The 26,251-nt window shown below is 39.6% G+C and overlaps 1 protein-coding gene across 23 annotated transcripts in view; it reads right to left on the bottom strand.

Moving 5' to 3' along the window:
• The window catches only part of adgrb2 (adhesion G protein-coupled receptor B2), a 162,858-nt gene that overhangs the window by 80,523 nt on the left and 56,084 nt on the right, over positions 1-26,251 (bottom strand). For 22 of the 23 annotated variants that reach the window (XR_015091470.1, XR_015091472.1, XM_086063573.1 and 19 more), the window contains 2 exons: positions 2,654-2,734; positions 633-821 (listed from right to left, as the gene is read on the bottom strand). Coding sequence is in view for 21 of the 23 variants with exons in the window: in XM_086063573.1 (XP_085919699.1) it covers positions 633-821; positions 2,654-2,734 (270 nt within the window). In the remaining 2 variants the exon portion in view is untranslated. The remainder of the gene's footprint in view (positions 1-632; positions 822-2,653; positions 2,735-26,251) is intronic. The other variant, XM_086063568.1, reaches the window with a different exon arrangement.

Genomic DNA, 26,251 nt, shown 5'->3' with positions numbered 1-26,251 from the left:
CACGAAAGCACGAGAATTTTTTATATATATATATATATATATATATATATATATATATATATATATATATATATACATTATTTTTATTTATGTAAAATTGTAGTTGAAGTTATTTTTTCATTATGTTAAAAGCATTTTCCGTAACAAGAACTTTTTTTTTTTCAATTTTTAGTTTTATTTATTTCATTACTTTTCCTAAACTGTAATAACCTTGGCACTGTTGGTGACCTTAAGAAATCAAAGAACTGGTAAAAGTTTCGAACCGTCCCAGCGCTTGAACTGAAACTGTGATCATGCAAAAGTGGCACTCAAGAGGGCTTACTCAACAGAAATTCATTTCCATTACAATCAAGAGCACTCGGAAACAAACATGATCATTTCAATCCAATATAAGGACCGTCACAGCTAATCAAGGCAGATCTCTTGAAACATGGAATGAGTGGTACACAAGTTCCTTCAATAATATGATTGTCTCGATGTACTCTGTCCTATTCATTTCCTGGTTGACAATTATGAAGAAGGCAGATGTTGAATTTAATTATAAATACGGACCATTCCCTTCTTGCAATGACGAAGAAATAGTAACATCAAATGGAATTTATTTTCAGTCAAAGATAAAAAGTTGTCCATACCTGAGCTTATTATCCCGGGTTCACCAGGGCAGGAAACTGTATTGTTGCACATGCGCGTCTCTCGCAGGGCGCCGCTGCACAGCGTGCCGTAAGGAGACGAAACACATGAGCGCGTCCTCACTTGCCAGCCGTGTCCGCATGTCAGAGAACACACGCTCCACTGAGACCATTCCTCAGCTGCAGGGTCACCTGGAGATTTGAACACAGAGGCTTAGCTTAGCTAACGCTAGAACGTTGGCTTGTTTTTCTGCAAAATTTAATTAGGAATTTAATGTTTGTGGACTTTTTTTTAATCATGTCCTTGTTATATAAGAATAATTGATGTTCCATAATTTAATCAATATCAGATTAAACTAAATGAATCGAATCGGGGGGAAAAAATCGAAATCGAATCGAACTGAACTCGAAATCCAATTGATTGAGGAAATTTGAATCGATACCTAGTCCTAATGTTTTGTGTGTATAATTATAGCATCTACTGAAAAAAAAAATAGAAGAAGAAGATCGGTAAGCGAGTCGACACATAAATTGATGCAGACTTACTTAGATAACCGATAAATATGAAAATAAAATCCAAGCTATTAATGGTGACTTATGGGGTACCTCAAGGGTCTATAATAGGGCCCTAAATTATTTATATGATATATGCAACATTTCTAGAATACTCAATATATATTTTATTTGTGGATGATACTGCTCTCTAATGTTCAAAAAAATAATCTGAATACATTTAAAAACTGTTTTGATGGCACTAAATTGTGTCCCATCTTGGTTAGTCCCTAGAAAGAGACGATTAAGTATTAAGTCACTCCAACTCCTCTCAGAATTGTTTTCCAAGCACCACGTTCTTTGATAGAGGCGTCATCACGTGGCAGCGGAGGAAATCAAATTAATTTCATGTCCGTTAATCGCATTACATCTTCATTAACATGCCGTGAGTCAGGGTTTAAGCTCATCTCCAATGCCTTGAGGAATGGAAGGATGGGAGCGGCAAGTAGGAACACACAAGAGAGGACGAGACAGAGAGAGCCGGTGCTTTTCCCTGACAGAAGGGGCTTTCTGCTCCACGCAGTAGGACCAGCAAATATATAATATGGACACGTGCGTGTATGTGCAGAGTACGCTCAAAGGCGCAGCTCGACGACCTGTTTGAATGTGGGTCAAACCGCCAACATGAATAATGCGAAATGTCACGTATGTAAAAGCATGGCTCACTTCACAGAAATAACACTTGACATTTTTCATATATTTAATAGATTGTCATTTTTCCATTCTGAAGATGAATATTATATATATTTTCCAGACGCTCAGTATTTTTTAGGGATGTATCAATATCACTTTTTTTATTTTTTTATTTTTATTTATTTTATTTTTTTTTTCTTAAGAGCTCAGTATTGTTCATTCGGAAATGTCATCATCATTGCTCAATATCACTTTTTTAAAGATACCAATACTCAAATTTTCAGGACTCACCGATACCGACACCAAGTGCCGATACCATTAGTACTTATGATCCATAAAATTTCTAAAAAGTACGACAGATATTTTTTTAATGAAATATATATCCAAACAATACATAGAATTTCCATGACATCACCGACCCCCAACTATCGACCCAGAGGAGCGCTCGTGTTGCTTACAACAAGTTACTTTGATTTTGTTCATTCATTCCGGATTTTCACAAACCCCTTCACAATGGTGCACAGGTGTGCCGTTCACGGGTGCAAAATTGGGCAAACAAAGATGTGAAATAAAACTTCACATGCCGTCATTTGCCCCACATTGTGTGCCGGTCCATGGAATGTTGAATGGGAGTGGACAAAGAAGTGTCCAGAATTGCAAAGATACATAGGCCACGGTACTCGATATGTCGCGAGTACCGATACCATGAAATGTGGCCTGGTATCGGCCCGATATCGATATCTGATATCGGTACGCGACCATCCCTAATTATTTTAAAGGCTTTTTTTCCCCGTCTTCTTCTGGCTGTGAACGTGTGCATATACATACACATTACGCACCTGTTTGTGCCTGAAACACACCTGGCTGGTCAGCTGATCTTGGTCTTTGCGTCTTCACCTTCAAATCATCGTCGTATGGGTCTGTAAGAAAGGAAAAAAAAAGCCCATTTAGTTCAGTACTAAAGTAGAGTGCATGGCTGACATGAATTAATTGTGTGCGTTGGAGAGTTCTATTGTTTTGGCTTGTAAAGCAGAATTAAAGATAGTGTAAAAAAGAAAGAAAAGAAGAAAAAAAAAGTCCTGCGAGTGATTAAGCAAAGAAAAAGAAAAGAAAAAAAAAGAGTCCTGCGAGTGATTAAGCAAAGATCTGCTGATCCCAACACCTTGCTTTGTCAAACGTTGGTTGAAACTAAATGATTGTGAAGTGGAAACAAATGCAGCATGTCAAAGTCAGTGTTATCTCCCTTGGCAAATCTGGGCACGGGAGGAGATATTTCACTTCCTGTGCAAATTGATTTCGAAGCTATCACAAGACAAATGTAGGGGGAACTTCTAAGGTACCGTGAGTTTTATGTACTGTATGCATTAAAAAAATAGGGGGGGAAATTGACAGGGCATTATTGGACTGTTGATGAATATAAAATTCAAATTCTGCATAATAGATAACCACCATCATTTTACTCACGATAATTAGGCGAAATCAAATATCTCTCTCTGAAATTAATATCTCTTTTTTACACAAAAATTAACAAGAAAATTGAATTTTTTATGACCATTTTTTTTGTGTCTTTTTTGTGTTTTGCAACATGGCCCTGGTTGATCTCTTACTCTGCTGCCACCTACTGCTAATAACTACCTTTCCTTAAACCATTCTCTTCAGTTCAGAGGCTGCATCAAAGCCTTCTGTATGCTCTAGCATAATTTTTTTTAAAAAAAAACATATATAAATATGTCTTTGGGAGCATGGGAATTTCTAAAATAGAACATATTTATACTTTTTGGGGAGAAAATTAGTTCATAAATCATTTAGCCAGTTACTGAGTCTGCCAAATTTAATTTGGAATTTAATGTTTGTGGAGTTTTTTTATGTTATCATGTCCTTGATTTTTAAGAAGATTTGATGTTCCAGAATTAATCAAAATCGGACCAAACTGAACTCTTGTGAATCAAAATCGAATCGATTGAGGACATTTCAATCGATACCCAGCACCTAAATTATTAAGGCTAATAAGCTCTGAGCAGTTGCACACAAATGTTTTTCCATTTTCGCGATCCATTTGAGAAAAGTTTGCTCGACAAGTTTTAAATGTGACTGCTGGCTTTGACGATCAATGACAGCCATAAATAACAAGCTGCCTGGCGCAGACACATTTTGATGAACCGGATGACATGTTAGATTCCAGTTGTGTTGCGTGTCACTGTGATGTTCATTTGGAGAGCAAAGAATAAGAGTAGCAGCTATTGGGATTTGACTCGTGAGCAAACTGTCATTGTGAACCCTGTGAAGTCAATGGAGTTGTGACTGATTGGGTGATGTGGTGCAACAGACTGGCAAGGCCACAGAAGACTCTTTTTTTTTTTTTCTTTGATAGTGACAACTTCGAAAAATGAAGGTTTCTTTAGAGTGTTATTGAGAATCGGTTGTCACGTTAATATGTTGCTAATAAATAATGGGGTAACACACTGCTTTCAGGCAAAAAGTCTTTTCATGGGAGATGATACAGAAATGGGCAGCAGTGAGTTTATAAAAACACTGCGGACGGAAGAGATAGTCGCCAAAGTTGTAAATGTGAAGCCGAGCAAAGCATGAACTTTATGATACTATTGTGTTACGTATCATCGCTGTTGGGCAGAATCGCTGCATCTCTCGAATGACTACTTTTCTGGAAATCCAAAACAGGCCATCTTGCTTGACAGCACTTTTCCAAGGCGTTGCACACTAACATAACCACACCACCACATCCAAATCATGTTAATTCTAGAGGTGCAACGATTAATTGAAAACTGATTGATTATCATTATAATATTTTACTTCAGAAGACAATGATCCGCATCTTTGCCTATTTTCCTCATGTTACAGACTAAACCAGTGAATCGTAATTAATTAGTTTGTCCAGTCCTTTTTTTTGTGCCTGATTCATCGATTAATCGATACTGAAATAACCGTTAGTCGCAGCCCGAGCTCATTCACTATTTTAATATGCGACAGGACAAACAGCCCTTATTACTTTACAAAAAAAAAAAAAAGACTGTGGTTACATCATCTCATCACTCTTTTCAAAAGCTCCAGGAGTGATGTAATCCAGACTTTCAATTTTGAGGCGACGTAATGCCACATGGCTCGCATAGCGTAACAAATTTAGTTTTATGAGTCTTCTCAGACAGTTCATGTCATTTTTCGGTTCTGTGGGGTTGGATTCTTGTTTAATTTTGCTTTTATTTTGGTGTGCTTTGTTTGTGTGATCTGTGTTTTGTTACGTTGTCTCTTGTCTCGTCAAGCGTTAGGTGGTGCACCTGTGTTTGCCTGCCCTTCCTTGTGTGTCAACCAATGAGTTCCCTTTGCCCAGGTGTGTCTCGTCATGTCAATTAGTGTCGGTGTATTTAGGCCCCCCGTCCAGACACGAGCAAAGCCAGCTTCGTTCCTCAAACAAATCTCGTTCACACAGAAGCATTTCAAGACTTGCATGTTTCCCAAAAGAAGACGCTGAGGATGTGCAACGGCTATAATGTATAAGCCAAGTCTAGGGTGGCGGAACAAACTTTGCATGTATCAAAGCAACATGAAAAAGACGAACACAGGGGAAATGACAATGGAGGGTGATTCAAGTACAACACCATTTGTGGGAATAAAGAAGCAAAACATTTTGCTGCAAAAGCAATGAGCAAGCTAAGGAGGCTGCGCAAAACGACTACGACACGGCGATCCGCCATTGTTGTTGACATACTGACGGTTCGCGCGGTCACGCGGGAATTGGAGTATTCGCCATCAAGCTGCGACCATTACGTCATCGCTGGAGGAGTATCCTGCATATGGTGGACAGACGGAAGACCGCTTTCAAGCTCCGAAACCACGCCATCGTGTGGACGAACGGCCTAAACGGTAAGAAACTTGCTACATTGAAACTGTTTTTTTGTGTGGGCTGGGCCTCAGTCTCCTGTCTTTAGTTCAGTCCTTGTCGGTCCATTGTTTGTTGCTGCTGTCAGTGTATGTCTTGCCTTTTCCCGACGTCATGCCACGCTCTGGATTTGGACTTTGTTGTTGTGTTTTTTTGTTTTTTTTGTTTTTTTGCCTCCATTCACTCCCAGCCATTTTCACTGAAGCAACCCCCGTCGCTCCCACTGTTTTACAAGATTTTGACTGATGTTGCAAGGCCCACAGAATATTGTGTTCTATTGCTATACAAACATGGAACCTACCAAAAGAAAGATTAGAGTCTCTTCTTTCATCAGGAAAAAATATATATTTGTATCTGTTTCTGTTTTGCAGAAATTAGCATTATAATATAGCTAAGTTTTATCATTATTCACAAATCTGTTGAAAACGCTGGGGACTAAGTCTACCAGTCAACTACAATTGCTTTAAGTGATCTCTGCAGGTCAGAGGCTGCGTCAAAGCCTTCTGTATGCTCTAGCATTAAAAAAAAAAAAAACGTATAAATACTTTTTTGGGGCCATGGCAATATTTAAAATAGAACGTTTTTAGAAGTTTTTTGGGAGAAAAATTTGTTAATGAAAATAAACCTTTTTTTTGGCCTTTGCCTCCTCGTTTCTACTTCCCTGCGTTTGGGTCCTCAACTGACCCATTCTTGACAATTCAAGGGTCCAAGAGAAGATAATAAATTTGTTCTCAAGCTATTTTCAATACTTTGGTAAATGATGCGTACCGCATAGCACAATAGTATTGATTTGTGAAAAAACAAGAAATTGACCATCTGGACAGACCATGATATCAATAGTGCTCGAACCGAATCAGCAGACATTCCTCTGACAAATATATTGCATTGTAGTCAGATGAAGTGACTTCAAACTCAACGCAAAGAACAAAGCGAAGACGATCCCCCTTGAATAAAACAGCTGGGGCGCAGTCTCTGCGCTACAGCACAAACATGCTTACATATTGTATGGCACGTGCACACGCAAATATAACCGCGGTGGGATAAACAAAGAAATGTTGTGCTGCGAAGCGTTTCGGAAAATGCAAGGCGGGCAAGCTTGTGGCAAGGGTTGGGACGGAGCCAGCTACAAGCTACGGTTGTCTTGAGTAAGGATTTAAGACCGTGCACATGCTGCAAGGGAATTCATATGGTAATGCTGCAAATCAGCTGTGTTGCATGTTATTGTTTGCCGTGGACGACTGTCAGTAGTTTCGCCATAACGTTATGGGTGTACACTTTCCTTAACGTCAAACAATCGCGCGCAATTTTCCCAGCCATACATCCATTGATGCTTTATAGCTCTGTGGTGTGCTGTCCATTTATTCCCAAGTCCATCTGGGAGGTTCCAAACTGATAGAAGCGCACTGTAATGGGCATTTTATAAGCTACTGGACAGATAGATCCACTCCAAGTCTTGCTTACTACTCTCCCTCACCTCTTGCTGGCTCCAAAGCAGATATGAGAAGAGAAGTAGAATTAGATTGGTGCAGGACAGCGTCTCCCCGGCTATGGGGGGGGGGACTTCAAGGTCATTTGTGTGCTTTTCAAAATGGATTCAGAATCGAGTTTTCGCAACCCCCACGGGGCTGCCTGTGTATTTTTCTCGCCTGCCATTGCCGCATACACAATCACGTATGTACACAATGATCCTCACAACCGTCCTATACTTCCTGAAGCTAAATTGGTTTTGTTTCATTTCGCCTCCATTTTGTTGGTGCCCCCATCTCCACCTGTTTGGCTTCTTTCTCTTATGAGAAGGTTTCAACTCTTATTCTGACTGGACACAAGCACAGCTCATTTTGATGAACGGCAAATGCAGAGTATCGGAAATATAGGAAAGTAGTGGCTCTTCTGTTCTAAATTATCAGAGGTTTGCATTCCGTCAGTACTGACAAACTGTCTTGTTAGTGCGTCACGGACGGACGCCCGTTTTGTTGACGAATGAATGAATCTTGTGAATTTCTGCACATTTTTAAAATTGTAAAGTACAGCTTGACCTCAGTCTCCACAAATATATGTATTATTATTAAATGTTGCTAAATTTTTACGCTGCGTTGCAACTAGAATTCCCCCAGTACAGGCTTTCCAGGTAATGGGTGCTAAAGGAACTTTCAATTACCTCAAAATTATCGCACTCATTTTCACACCCTTATATCATATCAAAACAATACATTTTCAGATTCAAAGTGATACTCCTCATCAGGGCTGGACTGACACAAAAAAATCGGCTCTGGCATTTTGACTTAGGCCTGTTGGCCCTGCCGGGACCAGCTTGACGACTCTTTAATAATAATAAAAATGTGTTGCCACTGATGATTATTGATGTTTCAGTTATTCAAAATGGATTAACAGACTGGTCCCTCTAAATTGTGGGCCAGTCTCTTGGGGTAGGAACATAATAATTAAAAAGCACTGCATCGGCCCCAAAAGAGGCCGGCCCACCGGGCATCTGCCCCGAATGGTAGATGGCCAGTCCAGCCCTGCTCCTCATACAGTTCATATGGGGCATAGTTTTCTTTCTTCATAGTTAATTAAGTTTGGTAAAAAATGCATTTACATCCATAGTGTAATGCATTGTGACCAAAATCCAGTATCCCATCCAAAGGAGGTGGTTGGAATTTTTTTTTTTTTACTAGAACATCCATATTAATATTAATAATTATGTCTAAGAACTCACGACCGTGACAGAACTTCATAGAAGGCTAAACATTTTTGCTACAAATGTGAATTCAGCAGGTCCACATGCTCATGGCAATGCAAAACTGCTGATGGTTAGATATATAGTTTATTTTTAACCATCTCAGTTTCATACTGATTGCTTGCAAGAATAAAATTACAGCAGAGGAGGCTCTTTTTTTTTTTTTTTTTTTTTGTGGGTCATCAGGTTTTCCTAGACCATTGAACCAAACTTTGGACAAACTTTGCCACATGCAGGAGAGATTTCAAGCTGAAATGGACGAAAAACAAGAGCTAAACCAAATCTTCAGATTGGCATCTACCAGGCTTAGCTTTCAGAACATTTCTCCCGACTTCTGTCCAGACACTGTAGTCATCAAGCACACAACCTGGTTAAATGGAAGATTGATGGAGCTACACACCAAAGTATAAAAAAAAAAAAAAAACTGATTTCTGCTCAGGCTCGCCTCTGCAGAAAGATAGTGTTGCCATAGCAACATAATCATCTCCATGCTAGTAAGGAATTTAAGAGATGGCAGTGACAGCGGGTCTTGGAGTGATGGTTGGGGGAGCGAGTATAAATCAGTGCCCACTCTCAAGCTGCTACATGTGTCCGGTACGAAGGTGAATGCATCAGGACATCTATTTTTGAGTTTTGTGATTTTTTTTTTTTGCATTTTGTGTTGCTGCTCATGTATTTTTTCTAACATTGTTTAAGACAAGTTTGAGGCACACACATGAGTAGCGGCAAAAATGTCTGGCATGGATCCGGCTAGACTGTGCGTGTCAGCGGTCACGCTCTTGTAATTTTGGCCGCGTATACTCATTCATGCGTGACGACTTTTTAGTATGCAATCTTTTCAGCGCACTAAAATGCATTCATGATACAATTCCTTCACAAACATACAAACGGATTGCTTGTATTCATGGCTGTTTACATCACACACCAAAGCAACTCGGCAACTACTTTTTTTTTCCCCCTTTTTTTTTGTGCATAATTCATACCACAGAAGCGCATGAAGTGGCTGCAGATTCCACATTTTTTGGTTGGGCACTCGCTAGGAAGAGGTGGAAAACAAGCTTATACAACACTTGAACACTGATTATTGTTATCAGACGCCATCCAGACAACACATTTGCTGCGCTCGCACAGCATTTAACGCAGTCCAAGTCAAAATAAGGGTCAGCAGACTGATGGGTAACATTTTAGGGTTGATCATTTCTGCACCCGTGGACATGCACGCAAGCATGAAAACCCAATCAGTATCTTTACCAACTCAAAATGCTGCCTTTCAAAAGACAGCAAAGCAATTTAAACTACCAGTACATTACTTTTATTAATTCCCATTCAGTCGTGCATAATGTGACTGCTGAATGTGAAAATATGAATCCAGCAACAACAAGAGAAGCAAGAAAAAATAACTGGGCCAAGAGGGGAAAAAAAGAGAATCACATTATACTATTTGGAAATGTGGCTGCTCAGATATTAGTTTTTCTTAGCAATTTATTACATGTGCACTGTCATATTGGTCATATTATTGACTAGCAAACTCGTTCAAACGCATTTCCAAATACGGCCATTTTTTTCCAGAATTTGTATAATTTTGGCCAAATGCTAAAACTAAGGAATGAAAGTATTATGAGGGAAAAAAAAAATGCTATTTTTTTAGCATTTAGCCTACTAGCATGTTCGAACGTATTTAGAAGCTCGTACGTGGAAATATATACCCATGCGTTTGTCAGTCAAAAATGTTTGCTCAACATTTTTCTCGACAGTTCCCCACTTCCATTCTCTATAATCAATCGTATCGCATTGTCTTGCAAAGCTAACTGCTAAAGCTAAGCAGGTAAACTGCTTATGTTTTTCAAACAAACCGATACAATACACGTTAGTTTAATTTTTCATGGAGGTCGCCTTGTATTCCTTCATTTTCCTACAAAACTATTTTAGACAACCCTCCTCATTTCACAGAAATCAAATCTGAGACCATCGTTCATTACAGGACTTCATCTTCCTCGCAGCTGACTAGTCAAGTCAAAAGGGCCTTTGAGTAACATCCGCACGCAGCAAATGAACACACTTTAAATAGCCCAAGTTGAGAACAATCTTGGTCTTTACAAGGCTTAAGAAGCTGTCAGGCCTGCATCAGTTTAAATGCGCCATGTGGACAAACCGCTCTTTGCTTTTCCTACCCTGCAACAAAAAGCTTCCAGGTAATTTTGTCCACGGAAACATGTTGAACACGCACCTCGGTAAATTGCAGAGCAGTCAGTCCGACGAGGCTAATTGTGAAAGTGGTCATGCGCCACGAGAGTTAATTTCAGCCATGGAGTTCAACCGTTATGATCAGAGTGGTCCCCAGAGACAAATGCTATGAAATACGTGAGAGAGATGCCGCAGGAATTTGAACGCCACTGATTTTCATCACGGCACGCTTCAATAATTAATGAGTGCGCATGATTTGGAGTGACTGTGCATCAAAATATACTTATTTGCATTGAAATGAACCTTAATGTCTTGGTTGTATTCCAGCTGTGACTTACTATTGCAACTGAGGTACGCCGGGACTAAAATGAGGGAGAAGAAAACATTACTTGAACATTGAGACCGGAGGCTTTTTCATTCTTATGAACATGCGCTGCTGTTCTGCAAAGATACAGACTTACCACTGTACAGTGTGGTATACACTCTACGACACCGAAATTGCAGATAGAAATGGTGGCAGATAAAGCAAATTGCCCTGTCGATCATCTGCTCCTCACCCCGGCAGAACATGCCTCACATCCACTCCAGCCATCGCTGCGAAATGGGTTTTGGAAAATCACGGAAGATGACTGGTGGGTAGAGAGCATCCTCCACCTCGGCGAGAGTTACAACCTGACATACTTAGACCAACACCACTGCGGCATAAGCATCATCGAACCTGGAACTACCACATTGCATCCGGAAATTGTTCTCAGCACTTTCATATTTTCAACATTTTGCTCGGTTACAGCCTTAGAACAAAATGGATTAACTCATTTACTCCCAGCCATTTGCACTGAAGCAACCCCCGTCGCTCCCACTGTTTTACGAGATTTTGACTGATTTTGCAAGGCCCACAGAATATTGTGTTCTATTGCTATAAAAACATGGAACCTACCAACAGAAAGATTACAGTTTCTTCTTTCATCGGGAAAAAAAATAGTATATTTCTATCTGTTTCTGTTTTGCAGCAATTAGCATTAAAATATAGCTAAGTTTCATCATTATTCACAAACCTGTTGAAAGCACTTGGAAAAAGAGCTTGTTGCAACATGGCCCTGGCTGATATCTTATACTCTGCTGCCACCCGGTGGCCGTTTTTTGTAATAACTACCATTGCCTTAGGTATAAATTAATTTAATTGATTTGTCCATGGCTTCACCAATCCTAGTCCTTGATGGCCGGTCAAGCAGGTTTTAGTTGTGCCTGTCCTCCAACACACCTGATTTTAAAAATCAGAATCGTTATCAGGCGTCTCCAATGCTTGCTGATGAGCTGATTGTATGCATCAGGTGTGTCAGAGGATGGAAACCTGCATGGGTGCGGCACCAGTGGGATAAAGGTGCTGGAATATTGCGTTGCTTGTTGCAGTTGTTCTAGTTGTACTGTTTGTATGTTGTAAACTTCTGGTTTGTGGTTCTTGGGCTGTGAGTTGTTCATTGCACTCATTTAAAGCAATAGGATGCCTTGAAGACAAGATTGACTGGTGGAAATCGGTGTTGAAAATGACACGTAGTAAGCATTAAATTGTCTTAAGGCTTCCTTGGATCAACAAATGATAGACACACCAAAGCAAAAATAAAGCAAAACAATGATTTTTTATTTTTTTATTTTAAATTCATTAACTGATGCATTAATGTAAATACAACGCATTTTCATTAGAAATCATAGAATTGGATTATTCAACGCAATCAACCAAATTTTGTGGATTGTTTCCATTTGGTATACTTTGGATTCCTGGAACAAGTAGAAGATTTATTCAGAATGTAAATAAAATGTATTTTCTTTCAAAGTCAATATCATGAAATTGGAATACTCAACGCAATCAACCACATTTTGTTGACAAGGAGCGCGGGGAAGGGAGAGCCCGCTTGTGCCTGACGGAACGTCTGCTGCTGGGTTTACTTTAAATTTTTCCGTAGATGATGTGGAAATTAATACATTATTCAAATTGAATCTGATTCTGAGAATGGATAAAATAAAATAAAAATCTAACTTTCATATGTCAGTGTTCCTTATTACCAAACCTCAAATAGTACAGATGAAACGCAGTAGCGCAAGGAACGTGCAAAAATAACAACACATTGGACATATTATTTTCACAAAACATAACCCAAAATAAGTTTCCAAATACAAGTTGAGAACCACTTTGAGGATAAAAAACAATTATTATACCTACTATCACTTAATTGAAGCAGAATACGAACGCCAACGTGCCGATACATCCTTGAAGCCATTTTTGTGAGACACAAACAGTTTATACAACTTGTCATTGTCACTATCCGTCACTCTTTTTGCACCTGCTTGCTTCACATCAGTATTTCTTGTTGCCACCATGGCTTTTTCACTTTCATGACTGGCCTCAATTGGTCCCCCGTGACGAACCATACATCTCACCTCTCTGTCACTGACATTTTCGGTACTTGGTGTAACACTCAAGAAAAATGTATGCTTCCATCTTTCTCCTTTCACTTGAGAAATCACTTCTCCCTGTTAAAAAAGAAAAAAAAAGAAAAGCCAAACTCGTCCACTATTATATAAACGCATCTTATGTTTTATTCATTTAACTCGCATGTTATTTCTGTACATCTTCTAAACATAAAAGAGAAAAACATACTAGCTCCCGTTATCGCAGTGTGTTTCAAATGAGATGTTCTGGGTGGGCTTTTTGTTCCATTTATAGTTGACGACAGATGTTACCTCATATCATCTCCTGACTGATCACATAGCACAATTCCAGTCCAATGCATCAAATGGAGCTCAATACCAAAAGACGCACAAATCAACACAAGCAGCATAGCAGCGAGTTTTGATTCAGCTCGACCGGTGGTTGCTGTTCTCTGCTGGAGCACGACATGAAATGCGTAATAGAATGAAAGGCAAAATGAGCCCCGAGATGAACCTAGTCATGCTTTGAGGGTCTCCATTATTTCCACAAAGGACATATCCGTGTGAAATGTGTGTGTTTAGCATGAGTGTATAAGCTTATGGTAGACACCTCCAACTTGCTCATATGATGATCAGACTAATACTGTAAATGCACATTTGCTTTCAACCGGAACAGAACTGTGTCCTGAGTTCTGTCAGATTTGCCCAGTGCCATTGTTTTGTCGCACTTTTACGCAGATTCTGTCCCGGCATCACGTTTTTTAAATTTGTATTTTTTTTTATTCCATTCAGCAAGACAATTGTTGGGGCCATGTGCATGTCAATCACACAGTTGTCATTGCAATTCATACGACAAAACCATTAAAAAATATATATATAATTTAACTGTTTAATTGCTAGCAGGCGTGTTTTCAGCATACCAGAAATAGAACGACTTCCAGCTTCCGTGTTAAAAAAATCATGGAAAATGTAGTCCTATTAGTCCAGCTGTGCTCGCCAGTCGCAAACTGGTGGCATATTTCCGATGTTACAATATTCGACCGGCGCAATTTTTATCTACTTATTTTCAGCTGTTGCACTGTCAACCAGGATAGCATTTAGCATTAGCTTGAGTAGTAACGCAATCAGATTGACTCGTGAATTGAATGTGTTATAAATTGTTCCTGGTGAGATTTTATTGTATATTTGATTTTCAGCTAAATTGTAGTGTCGCTGTTTTTAATTTGGAAAATTTGGTCACCCTACACTTGATTGAACTTGATTATTGACTATATTTTATAGTGTCAACCTATATTGGCTCCAAGGGCTTTGGACTGTCAAATTTTCAACCCTTTGCGCTGTCTGAGCATCATTGGTCCTATCACGGTGGTAATGACCCCTTATAAGTCCCAAATGCTGACAAAAGACCGGACAGCTGCCCGAGCAAACTATGGCAAACTAGCATTTTGCTTTCCACATCACCAGATACAACAGCTGTGTGCATGCAAGTGCTGCTCTCTTTTATATCTATGAGGGGCTACATGAGTGTGTAAGAGTGCATCTGTGTGCGTGTGAGTGCCAAGGGAGAGGGTAATGAGGACCACTGGGGCTCGTTTAAACTACCAGGGTTCACTTGCTGAGAAGCGTGACTGGGCGAGTCCAAGCCCTTCATTCTTCCCAAGGCAAAAACCATCACGGTCGGATCCAGCAGTTCCCAAGTTTTGTCATTTCCACTAAACATCACCTCGGGGCTCATACAGATGGCTGAAAATCCGGACTGACCTTTTTTTTAGCCCCAGCAGCCTGAAGAACGAGGAGGCACGTGGGTGAGACCGCCCCCTGGCTGTAATGCGTTCCCACTTCTCCTGCTTGCATTTACATGTAGAATAGTTGTTGAACTATTCGTCAGCTATGCTTATTTATATTCTCATTCATCCAGGTTATTTATTTCTCGGGGCATTGACTCGATCACAACTTGGACTGCTCTGGTTTTCGCATTTCTCATTCGAGAAGGCTTCATCAGTTCATGCAACAAGTCTTGCATGGTCAGGACAAACCAGCCTGAGTTGGTTTGGAAAGCCCAGCTATTTATGCACCGGAAATTGTATCATTATTTTTAGAGATGCAATTGACCGTCGTTAAGATGCCTTGCAGAGAGACCTGTTGGTCGTTACGTTTTTGGGTGGAAACGCCGTCATCAATGTGCCATTTAGTTGTGAAAAGGTAGGGATCGAGGACTATGTTTTTGTTGTTTTTTAGAGGTGAAATCTGTGACTGTTTACATTCAGGCGATAACCCTTTTAAAACACAAATATTGGCAATATTCGGCTTTGTAAGGCCATGTAAACATGCACGATAACCCGAATATGCTCGTATTCAGGTATTCAGGTTATCCCTTTCAAAACCCGAATTCTTGCGCATATAAACACATTTAGAATAAATCAATTAAACGGCGCATTGTTTTGCGCCGTGCGCGCATACTCCTGTCTTTTCTTCTTTGCCCTTTTTAAATTTCGCAAGGATTCTTGGTCTATGTAGTAATGACTCGTATGCGCAGCTCCGTCCTACTCCCTAAAGGAGCCTCGCTTATTTTGTGTCTCTACAAAAAAACGCCTCAGTTTTGTGCCTATATACATGTATGTAAGTCCGTGCTTCTGGCGTGTAACCCGTGGGTGTATGTTGGTGATATGACTCGTAGCCACACTCTCTTTCTTGAGATGATATTTCCACCTTGACAAAGACTCCCCCCACTCCCCTGTCCTCTGTCAACTCACTGTCTTCTATGTCAAAAATATATAAAATCTTTGTTCTCAGAAGAGTGATCCTCTCTTTGAGGTGCATCATGGAAGTGTTTAGAAGTACCTTTCTGCTCCTAACTTTGTTAAAACTTTCCTTTTTTAGTTTAAAATGGCTTTCCTTAACCCGAATCCCACGACACATTGTGGCTAAAGGTAGAATCCTGATCGGTTATTGCTTTTTTTTTTTGCTGCTGTAAATAGTAATTAAACCCTTCTGTTGTGGCCGCATGCTCACGACTACTTATTCGTCTTCTTATTCAAGAAGACCAAGAAGAAGAAGAAGAATCATTGATAATCGGATGTCGGACTGAATTTCTGAACACACTATGGAACGGGGATTTTGGATGCCAGTCCGAGTGCTAATCTTAATATAAATGTTGTATATGTATTTAAGTCGCACCTGCGTAAAAAGCTGAAAGAACAGTGACTTCAAGTAAAAAATAAAAAAAAATAAACGGTATATAGCTAAATGTGTTTGCTCGTTTTCAGCAATTATCTTCAAACATACTGTATTTATATTTAATTAATATTAAATAAATCAATGAATTCAGGTTACAGGTTATTTCAGGAAAAGTGCCTGGTCCTGATGGGCGTACCGCTGACACTTTCAATATTGTGCCAGTGAACAATTTGTGTAAAGCTCTTTGACACAACCGTATACAATTGCAATCCATTTACAATTTCATTCCTATTGCCATTAATCAAGTCACTGCAGTTGTATAACACGGTTGTTCACGAATACAATACGATTCAGGTGCAATGGACGGGAAGACATCGTGCGCGCGCAGGAGCCTCATCACTTCACATTGATTTCCCGCTGGCCAACCAACTGCTTAGCCATCTTTCTGGTGACAGTTTGACCCATGAGGCCTGTTAGGTGTTCCCTCTTAAACACTGGCACACAGACACGCACACGCTTATATATAGGGAGCCATCCTGAAGCCGGCCAGGGAACTCCCTAAAGCATTTATTGACTGCTGAGTGAAAGCGGCTATTAATCCATCAAAAGGCTTTAAATGCCTGCCACCGTGTTCTTGCGTGATATTAAAAAAACATACATGCTAATTGAGAACCCGTTTTATGGTTTAAAACTATATACAAACCAGCAGCTAAATTTGCTTTGACCAAAAAACAGGCACAAACAAAACACTTCAACTCGGATGCTGAATTATTAATCAGCAGAAAAGCCAAATGTGTCAAAGGTCTCCTCCCATTGAAACCTCTCAAACAAAAGATGAGCCCGTCTAACCTTCCATTAGAGCAAATTACCATCAACGCTAGGAAGCCTGCTCGTGCAACATCACCACAGGCGAACCTTCCATCCTGACAGAGCAACACAATCACGGCGCGAGTGAGAGGAAGACAGGAATGACAAACTGGACATGCCTCAAGTCCATCAATTAAATACCTTCTTCTGCAACCCACACACCCCTTTTGTCGCGGTGGCAGAATAATGACTTGCCCCGTATTTGTTGAATGTTAAAACCGGAGGCTGCCACGAGGTCATAGAAGGAAATGGAGGGAAAATAAAATCGGTCTCATGTCATTGTTTTCCTCTGCCGAGCCGATCAACTTTGGAGGACTTTTCTCTGGAGTCTTGTTATTGTCAAGTCCATGTTCGAGGCCATTGTGCTCTGACCACAAAAACACACACACTGACAAGCCCCATGTGCACCCGTCCACTCAAATCAAATAATTGCTGTTGTTAAATAATTTCCTTATTTGATGTTCTTCTTTTCTCTAATGCAGGGAAGATTTGCATTAGTGTGAACTCTTTCTTTGTGTGGGAAGTATAAGGACGCCTTTGCGGTGTCCTTTTTGTGAATGATGGCTTTGCTAAAGTGCTGTGAAGAGAAACATTGGTTTGCTACGTCTTTGATTCATTGCTTGTGTGAGGGCAATTTGCATAGCAGGCAGACTCCGGGCAGATCTGGGCTCTCGTTAGCCGGGTGGCTAGATACTTCATCATTATCATCAGCCTCGCCCTTCACTTGCAGCGATTCTGCCCTTGCTCATAATCTGAAATGGGATTTGCAGTAGAAGAAACGACAAAAGATAGCGAAAATATTTTTTCTCAAATGAAGATAAAGCAAAGATAATATTCAACGTGATTTTGTTGATTTAGCTGAAAATCAAATGTACAATAAATTCGCATCACGACTACTTATAACAAATTTAATCGCTAGTCAATATGGTAACCGGTGGATGCGTTATTACTTCGGCTAATGCTAAATGTTATCTTTGTTGACAGTTCAACAGCGCTGAACCACTAATTTTTTTGCCCAATAGGAAGATGGCTTTGCCATTTCGTTCACGCCGGTCTTGGATTGTAACACTGGAAATAAACGGCCAGAAAAGCTCCATTTAAATTAGGTTTGACGCTCGACCGCAGAATTAGGTGAGAAAGGACAACATTTCACATGAGCAGGAAGTAGTTATGACGAAAAAGATTCGGATAAAAATGACATCGGTAACATGAATGTGGAAGTAAATCGGGAAGGAATTAAACTGTTCATTTACATTTTACTTAGTTCATCGCTATGTGATTGACATACACATGACCCAAACAATTGGCTTGCTGACTGGACTAATTAAAAAACAGGATTTACGTAAAAAATTGGATCAACCAATGGGGGCTAGCAAAATTGAGACTTGCAACACGAGGCTCAAATTCTGGTCACCCTAATTTAAAAAAATAAAATAATAATAATAATAATAATAATAAATAAAGCATGATTAGATGTTTTATTGAGGTATTTTTCCAGCAACAAATCTATCACTGTAGAGTCTTGGATTGTGTCATGCAGACCTGAATAACAATAACAACAACAACAAAAAGGCAATTTGTGGGATGGTTAAAATGTGATATCTCTTAGTCTGCACGTAGAAATACAGTACAGTAAAGACAGAAAATATTAATTCCAGCGGTAGCACAATAAGAAAACTAGTACATATTGCATTCATTTTTGCTAAAAACATTTTTTTTATTGAATATATGTTTTAGATGCTTCATGTGTTATGGGTGGAAAAACGAGCTAGCATAACTCCAGAAATGACACGAGCCTTCATTTTGTCCTTACAAAATCCTATCAAATACATGCTCTCCTTTTTATGTTTATAAAAAGGCATCATAGATTCCGCCTGTCATGCTGTACTGTCTTCACGAGTATGCAGGATTTCTCTCTCTCTCTCTCACCCTCCCACTATTTTTCTCCATCTCTCCTTCTGACAGGCTTGCTGCAGTGCTTTCAGGGACAGTGCTTGTCGTAGAGGACATGCTGACGAGTGTCGATCGATACTGACTCCCAAACCTTAGCATCCATCTTGGAAGCTGCGTGTGTGTGTGTGTGTGTGTGTGTGTGTGTTATGTGAAGACTATTGTTTGTGTGTGTGAACTCGTTGAATAATGTAAAGATGTCTGGCACATACTGTTGCTATTGTTGAGGGCGTGCACTTTTGACGCGCAGGACTGTGTAAGTGCTGTATCAAAAGCTTGGTGAGAAAGATAACGAGATGTGCATATGGTGGTATGCAAACCAAAGTGTGTATTCCATGAGGCATCTGCTGGATTTTAACATTCATTCTGATGCTCTTTCCTATTGAGAGGTTGCTAAATTTGGGTTAATCCAGCTATCAGTCAATAATGACTTGAAGTTGAAGTGCTATGTTCTGGGTTTAAAAAAATTTACTTTGAAATGAACGTTTGAATAAAAAAAGGAGTTTTGCTTACTCGCAGAGCTATAACAGTCTCGTCATTCGCCTACAGATTAGATAGGATCTGGCTAACAGTTCAAAAAAAATCATCTTGCATACACAGAAAGAAATCCAAGTACTGTTATGTTTAATAAGATACAAAAGTCAAATGTAAAATATTTGTAATATGTTGCCGGTATTTTTTCCTAATATTTCTCATTATATTTTGTATGGTAATTCTCTCATCTAAAATAAAAAAAAAACATTTAAAGAATGGACTGACAGCAGGCTACTCTTATATTCACCTCTCGTAACGAGTGGAGTGTAAAAACGCTCTTTTAACAGCCACCACTTCAATAAATTCCAAGCACATTTATCTTCGGCAAGACCAAAGACGCATACTTGAATTCATAGTTGCCTTCAGAACACATAGAACGCAGTGATTTGTTTCTTTTGTTATTTATTTATTCTGTAACATGCACCGTGAACTTTTATTGTTTTCTATTATAGTGTTCCTCGCCGGTGATTGGCAGACCGTAATATATGAACGGACAACGTAAGACCTCAAGATATGGACAATAGGCAGAGTCAGTTCTAAGGAGAAGGCCGCGCCGATTCAGGCTTTTTAAACGAGGCAGTGAAATCAGTTGTAAAACTTGCAAGGGTAAGCAGCGAAGTGCAGCAAAAGGGTGCTTTTAAGTGGCGTTAAAAGCTTGCTAGAGGCATTTTGTATCCACTTTTGTCTTTTGATATGGCTGATACCACAATAAAATACATTTTAGGATGGTTGACGTAACAATATTGGCAACTTTTTTCCCGAGGTCAGCGGGACTCGGTTATCTTAGAAAATAGACTGTGTGACTCATTTTGAACGCTAGTCAAACAAGGATGCGGATCTTCTTTTTTTTTTTTTTAAAGATTCCGATACAATTAAGCTTGACATGTCTATTTGTAGAGAATCTTCCAAATCGATTTGGGCTTCTCGAGTGGAACAATCTGTTACTGAAAGGAAACCGGCGCCTATGGTGACCCTTTAATTAAAATGTTGTTGTTTTTTTGCTTGTATGTCTTCTTCCCATTATATTGATATTAATCAGTTTCAAAAGAGTATAATAAATCCAAGTTTGTTTACTTTTCTTTTAACATTTAACCAATGAGTCCCAAACTCAAATTGGTTGCTAATTGTACTTATGTCAAAAAAAACGTCATACGTCGCGTCATTGAACTGACCGTTGTTCAGATAGAAACTTTCACCGGTTCTTTTATCTTGAATGCTCACTATTTTAATAATAATAACCATGAGACTCCATATTATCAATTGAACTATTTACTAGATGCCCAAAAAAATCGAGTACACAGCTGTGGAGCCTTTTCTTTTGAATGCGGAAGAAGGTCTAATCTATTCAAAATGCCCTCTACTCTTATATTGTCTTGGCTACGGGGGGGCGGCTCAGCCTAGCCCATATGAAAATGTGTGACCTGACGGTCTTAACTGCTTTCAACTGGATAAGTGCATCACAGTGCAGATAGATAGTAAGACGCCAAGCCAGGACAGGTCACAGCGACACAACGGCCTTGCTCAAGTCACCTATCTAATCATTAAGAGGCCTGATCTAACATCATATTCTAAAAAAATTACAAATTTAGTCCATGTTCTGTTATACCAGGTAGCTAGAACAAAGGTAATCTGGGAGTGTTGGTCTCTCCTGAGCAAAGTAGTGTACTAAGTGAATTAGCATTTTATCAAAAAGGACAACCAAAGTGGAGTGAATGCGTGTACGCAGTAAATTTGACTCTAGAGTGGAACCAAATAGACTCAGTTTAAGAGTAGTATTTACACTTGGAAGAGAGTAAAATAAAGAATTAGAAAAATAAATAAATAAAAGTCACTGAAGGGTTGAGAAACGAACTCACAAACTTCAGCTTGGGAGACAGATGATCTACTCTCTCAGCCACGCAGCTCCTGTGTGTAAGTATATCGCTCGTACCAGGTGGAATCTTCCTACCCCCCCCCCCAAAAAAATGTTTTGGTCTCCTCTTGGATATAAGCAAACAGTAGGAGGGGCATAGCTCAGGCGGTAGTGTGACAGTCCCTCAAGTTAAAGGCCGTGTGTTCGTTCCTTAACCCTTGAGTGACTTTTATTTTTTTTCCTCAATTCTTTATTCTACTCTCTTCCAGGTGTAAATATTACTCTAAAACTTAGTCTATTTGGTCCTACTCTAAATAGTCAAATTTACTCTAAATAGACTAAAAGTTCATCACTAATTTGCTGCCTTTAAAATCATGCATTTGGAAGAATTTAAAAGCAGAACAATACATTAATTTGATGAAGACTCGTGAAAGGACTTTTGTACTGCTCAAACGCCGCCAACAATACAGTTCGCATGGAGGAGGCGATAACCTCCAGTCATCCAATCGCAAAACATTGCACGTAAACACCCACACACACTGTCAAGGACATTTGTGAGGGAAACTTGAAAACATGATTGATAATTCCTTTCACCCGCATACCCCGACACTCATCTTCTTTTGAACAAACACACACACAAAACCATGTAGTGTCACCTCCACTGGCCCATTACATTTCCATGAAGATGATATCGTCTCAAGTCGGAATGCTAGTGCGGAGGAAGAAGGGAGGGGGGGGGGGGGGAGCCTTCATGGCGCTGTGGGAGACGTATCGTGGAAGCAGAGAGTCACGGCTGAGTGGAAATGTTTGAAAGCTTTGGGAGGCGAGGAAGACGCGTTGCCACCCACCAATACAGGCAACCCCCCCACACCAGCCATCTCATGTGTTTCTACTAAACTCAAAGGGATACCATTTCCTTGTCTTGTAATGATTTCTAAATTGGGCCTCTTTGCCCCGGGATATATTTAATTGCCACACACCGGCTGGTGATGCTAATGCGCACTGACAAAACGAGAGCGAGAGGCAGAAAGAGCGAGCGAGAGGAGAGGGAGTCACACTTGTTTTCAAGTAACTTTGACTTAGCAAGGACACCCGTGGCTGTCGGAGAGTGGACGGCATTGTCATTGTCTACCAAGGGTTTGAGGGGTGGTCTTCATTAGCGGGCAGTCTAGTGCCGGATGTGAGCTTGCTTTGCCCACGCCATACAAACACAAACGTGCCATCAGGCCTTTATCGCTGCATGTTTTTTTCTGCATTAACAATGGATCCCTTTTTCTGTTCGTCTGCGCTTGTACGTCTGCTTTCTGATATGTGCGACATGTGCGGCCGCACATGGTGGCAACGTAGGGGTGAAGCAATTTACCGGTTTTACGATTAACCGTGGTTTTTAAACGTCAGGATTAAATAACCGCAGCCGTTCAACAACACTGGTTATTTCTGCTCACTTAAGGCGCAAAATGATAGTTTTGGATTTTTCATTATAGTGAGTTTCTATTTGGTTTTGACTTTATTTAAAAAAAAAATTTTTTTAAAAGAAGCAAAGGTCACTAAGTATTGTGTAATTGTGTTAACCAAATACACTTAAAATGAAATCCATAAATGATATTAACAAAGAGGAAAAGGAAGGACATTTTCAGTTAGTTTTTTTTTTTTAAAGCACTTTCATTTTTATTTTGTTACACAAAATGTTTTTCAATTTTACTTTTAGTGTCATTTATTACTTTTCCTTAATTTTAAAAGCCTTGTTTGGCAAATACCTGTTTTGCAAAGAAAGTAAATGAGTATCATGGCCACATTTGTACGTTCTTGCTTTGCCGAGGTGATTATTTGAAAACTTAGGATAACCAGTGACGAGGTCTCGTTTCTTCCCTGACAATCGACCATTGCATGTTTTGATGTTTTCTACTGTTCTCATTTGAAATGGATTGACATTAGGCAAGCTTTATTTATAGCTTATTTCCTACACAGTGCAATCAATTAAATGTGCTTCACACAACCAAAAAGCAACTTATTCCATTTGTGTGCAGCATAACGGCTAAATGCTGGTTCACCGTGTTTGCTTTGAAACCTTTCAATCAGCATTTCCTTAATGTAACCAGAACCATTCAGTGATTTATTGACCTGTGCCAGAATTGTAATTTTATTACATCAAAGCAGATTAGCATTATAAGCAACATGTTGGAATATTATTCCCGACGACTTGAACAAATTTAACAGACAGAAACATTATTTGGTGTATAAACATCTATGCGTAAATGTGTTGCATGCAGTCCTATTTTATGTGCAAGACTGCAGCTGCTTTTCGAGCAAGTGAGCACCAAACGAAACACGCAGGAGAGAAATTGCAGTAAAACAAAACAAAACACGGTCATGCTTCATGGCTGGTGGTTCTTGTGGAATACACAACCGTCATTGTGGTGTCTATGTGCATGAATTTCCAAGTGTGTTTGTGAAGCTTTCCCTGCCTGTATTAGGATAAATAGCCCTTGTCTATCATGCAAGGCTGTGTCTGGCAAACAGATTCCCCTTCACGTCATGCCAGATTAACACAAATGAGCACCCTGGGAGACGTTTCATGGGTAAAAGTGTCAGCATGACACTTTAACGTCAAGGACATATTTTGGGGAAAGTGTCGGTGGGTGCCAGACTTGAAGTGTGGATGCATTAATATTGAATGCTGAGCTCAAAAACATACAAGTCAATACTATACACTTAATGTATCAGATTGTAATTTAAAAATATTAATAAAACATGTCACCTGTGCTTCAAAATGGAGGGAGTTACCACCAAGAGAAATAATATTGACAAATAACACAGTATTCTTTTGGCTCGTTTGCAGAACCAGGTGGGCATTAGTGGTAGTGCTCTTGAGTGGTTTGGATCAAATTGGCTGACATTTTGTGTTGCTCAGAGTCCTGCACTGCCCCCACTGTCGTATAGTGTTCCACAGGGTTCAATTCTGGGGCCTCTGCTGTTTTCATTATATTTGCTGCCCCTGGGTTCCACCTTGGTATTTTCTTCCACTTAAATGTGGATTACCGTCAGTTCTACGTCTATACTAAAGTGCTTTCTCATTGAGTCCACTTTTGTCCTGTCTGGAGGAAAATTACAGCGCACTGTGTGCCGCATTGGTTGTTTTATTGTATTTTTTCCACCACAGTCGAGAAGTTGTCAGGAGACCAGTGGAAGGATCAAAGGAAGGAAATATGAATTAAAGTGAAATCCAACACCAACCAGGCATCACCCTCCACCCATGTTGTTAGAAATCTAGAATCTTTCACCAACCCCAAATACGTCTGAATTCCAACAGGATTAGGGAGACATCAAGAGACCAGCGGAAGGACTAAAGGAAGGAAGGAAGGATAGATGAAGCAGCGTGAGATCCACAAACGGCAACCTCCACTGATTCAGCGACCAGTGGGATAGGCAATTTTTTGTTTTTGTTTCAGTAGATGCTGGTGTGGTGGATCTGGCGTGCAGGACGACTTCCACCAAAGAGGTGGAGCGTTGGTTGTTTTAAAGAGCTCTATGAATAAAGTTGAGTTGAAGGTTGTTCACTATCATTACTAAAATGGCACTTCAGGTAATTATGCTGCCAGTGTAAATTGTCTCCCGCAATTTCGAGCATCTTCTCACATGTCTGATTGCACACACTCTTCTCCTGGATTATGCAAATTAACTTGTGATTATCACGTGGATCATATATGTGTCTCAGTGAACTTAAAATGGCCACCAAAATACGTGTACATGTTTATTTTCAATATATAATTTATCTTGCATTTTGTTTGAGCCACAAATGTAATCTTTTCCACATCATTACAGAGCACAAACATTAAATGAAGTTAGAGTGGGGAGTCATTGACTATACTGAACTCGGTGACTATTTATCATTGGCTGATTTATTCACAGCTCACAAGATTAAATAAGATACAGAGGTGAATTAAAATTTAGGTATGAGATAAACTCAGCTAATCACCATGAGGAAGATTGGCAACACAAGATAAATGATTTTAAAATAGTCCTCAGTCTTTTTTAAAAAAAATTTATCCAGGTTTTTTGGCCGAGCAGAACTGATTTACATATAAAATTACCTGATCTGATGGTAATACATCATGATGATTGTTATTCATGTTAGCGGAAACATGAATACATGAAATATTAGTAGAAGTCAACGCGAAAAATTCACATTTCAATTGTAAGCTGTTGTTTGTTGGAAATTTTGTATGGCCTGACAACAAACAACAAAGCACCATCAATCCACTTTTGAATATGCTTTTTTTTTTTTTGGGTAATGTGTCAATATAATGAAGTTACATACTATTACGTTACGTACGTATGTGCGTTAGTACATTGTGTGTTGCGGCTGTCGCTGTGATAACACCAAAAATAATATGACTTGGATCTGATTGACTTTTTTGAACACCCACTGAAGCCCTGCATTGAATTTCTTGTCTTTTCGAGATTTGTTTGAGCCATACATAGTCGTGGGTGAGAAAGGTGCTAATGTCAAAACAGACTGGCTGATCTCTTATACTCTGCTGCCACCCGGTGGCCGTTTTTTGCAATAACTACCATTGCTTTAAGTGACCTCTTCAAGTCAGAAGCTTTATGTATGCTCTTGCATAAAAAATAAATAAATGTATAAATACATTTTGGGGACCATTGAAATATTTAAAATAGAACGGGTTTATACGTTTTTGGGAGCAAACGAGTTAAGAGAGCTTCGCAAAATCCCATTTTTGTGAGTCACACACATGATACAGCACATTTGCCTCAGTATCTGTAAAAAGTGAAGTGAAAAAGCTAAGCTACTT

The sequence above is a fragment of the Leptonotus elevatus genome, chromosome 19 (assembly GCF_054856555.1).
Source record: "Leptonotus elevatus isolate MCC_2025b chromosome 19, RoL_Lele_1.0, whole genome shotgun sequence".
In the NCBI taxonomy this organism is placed as follows: Eukaryota; Metazoa; Chordata; class Actinopteri; order Syngnathiformes; family Syngnathidae; genus Leptonotus; species Leptonotus elevatus.
This window is presented reverse-complemented; position numbering and strand designations above follow the sequence as displayed.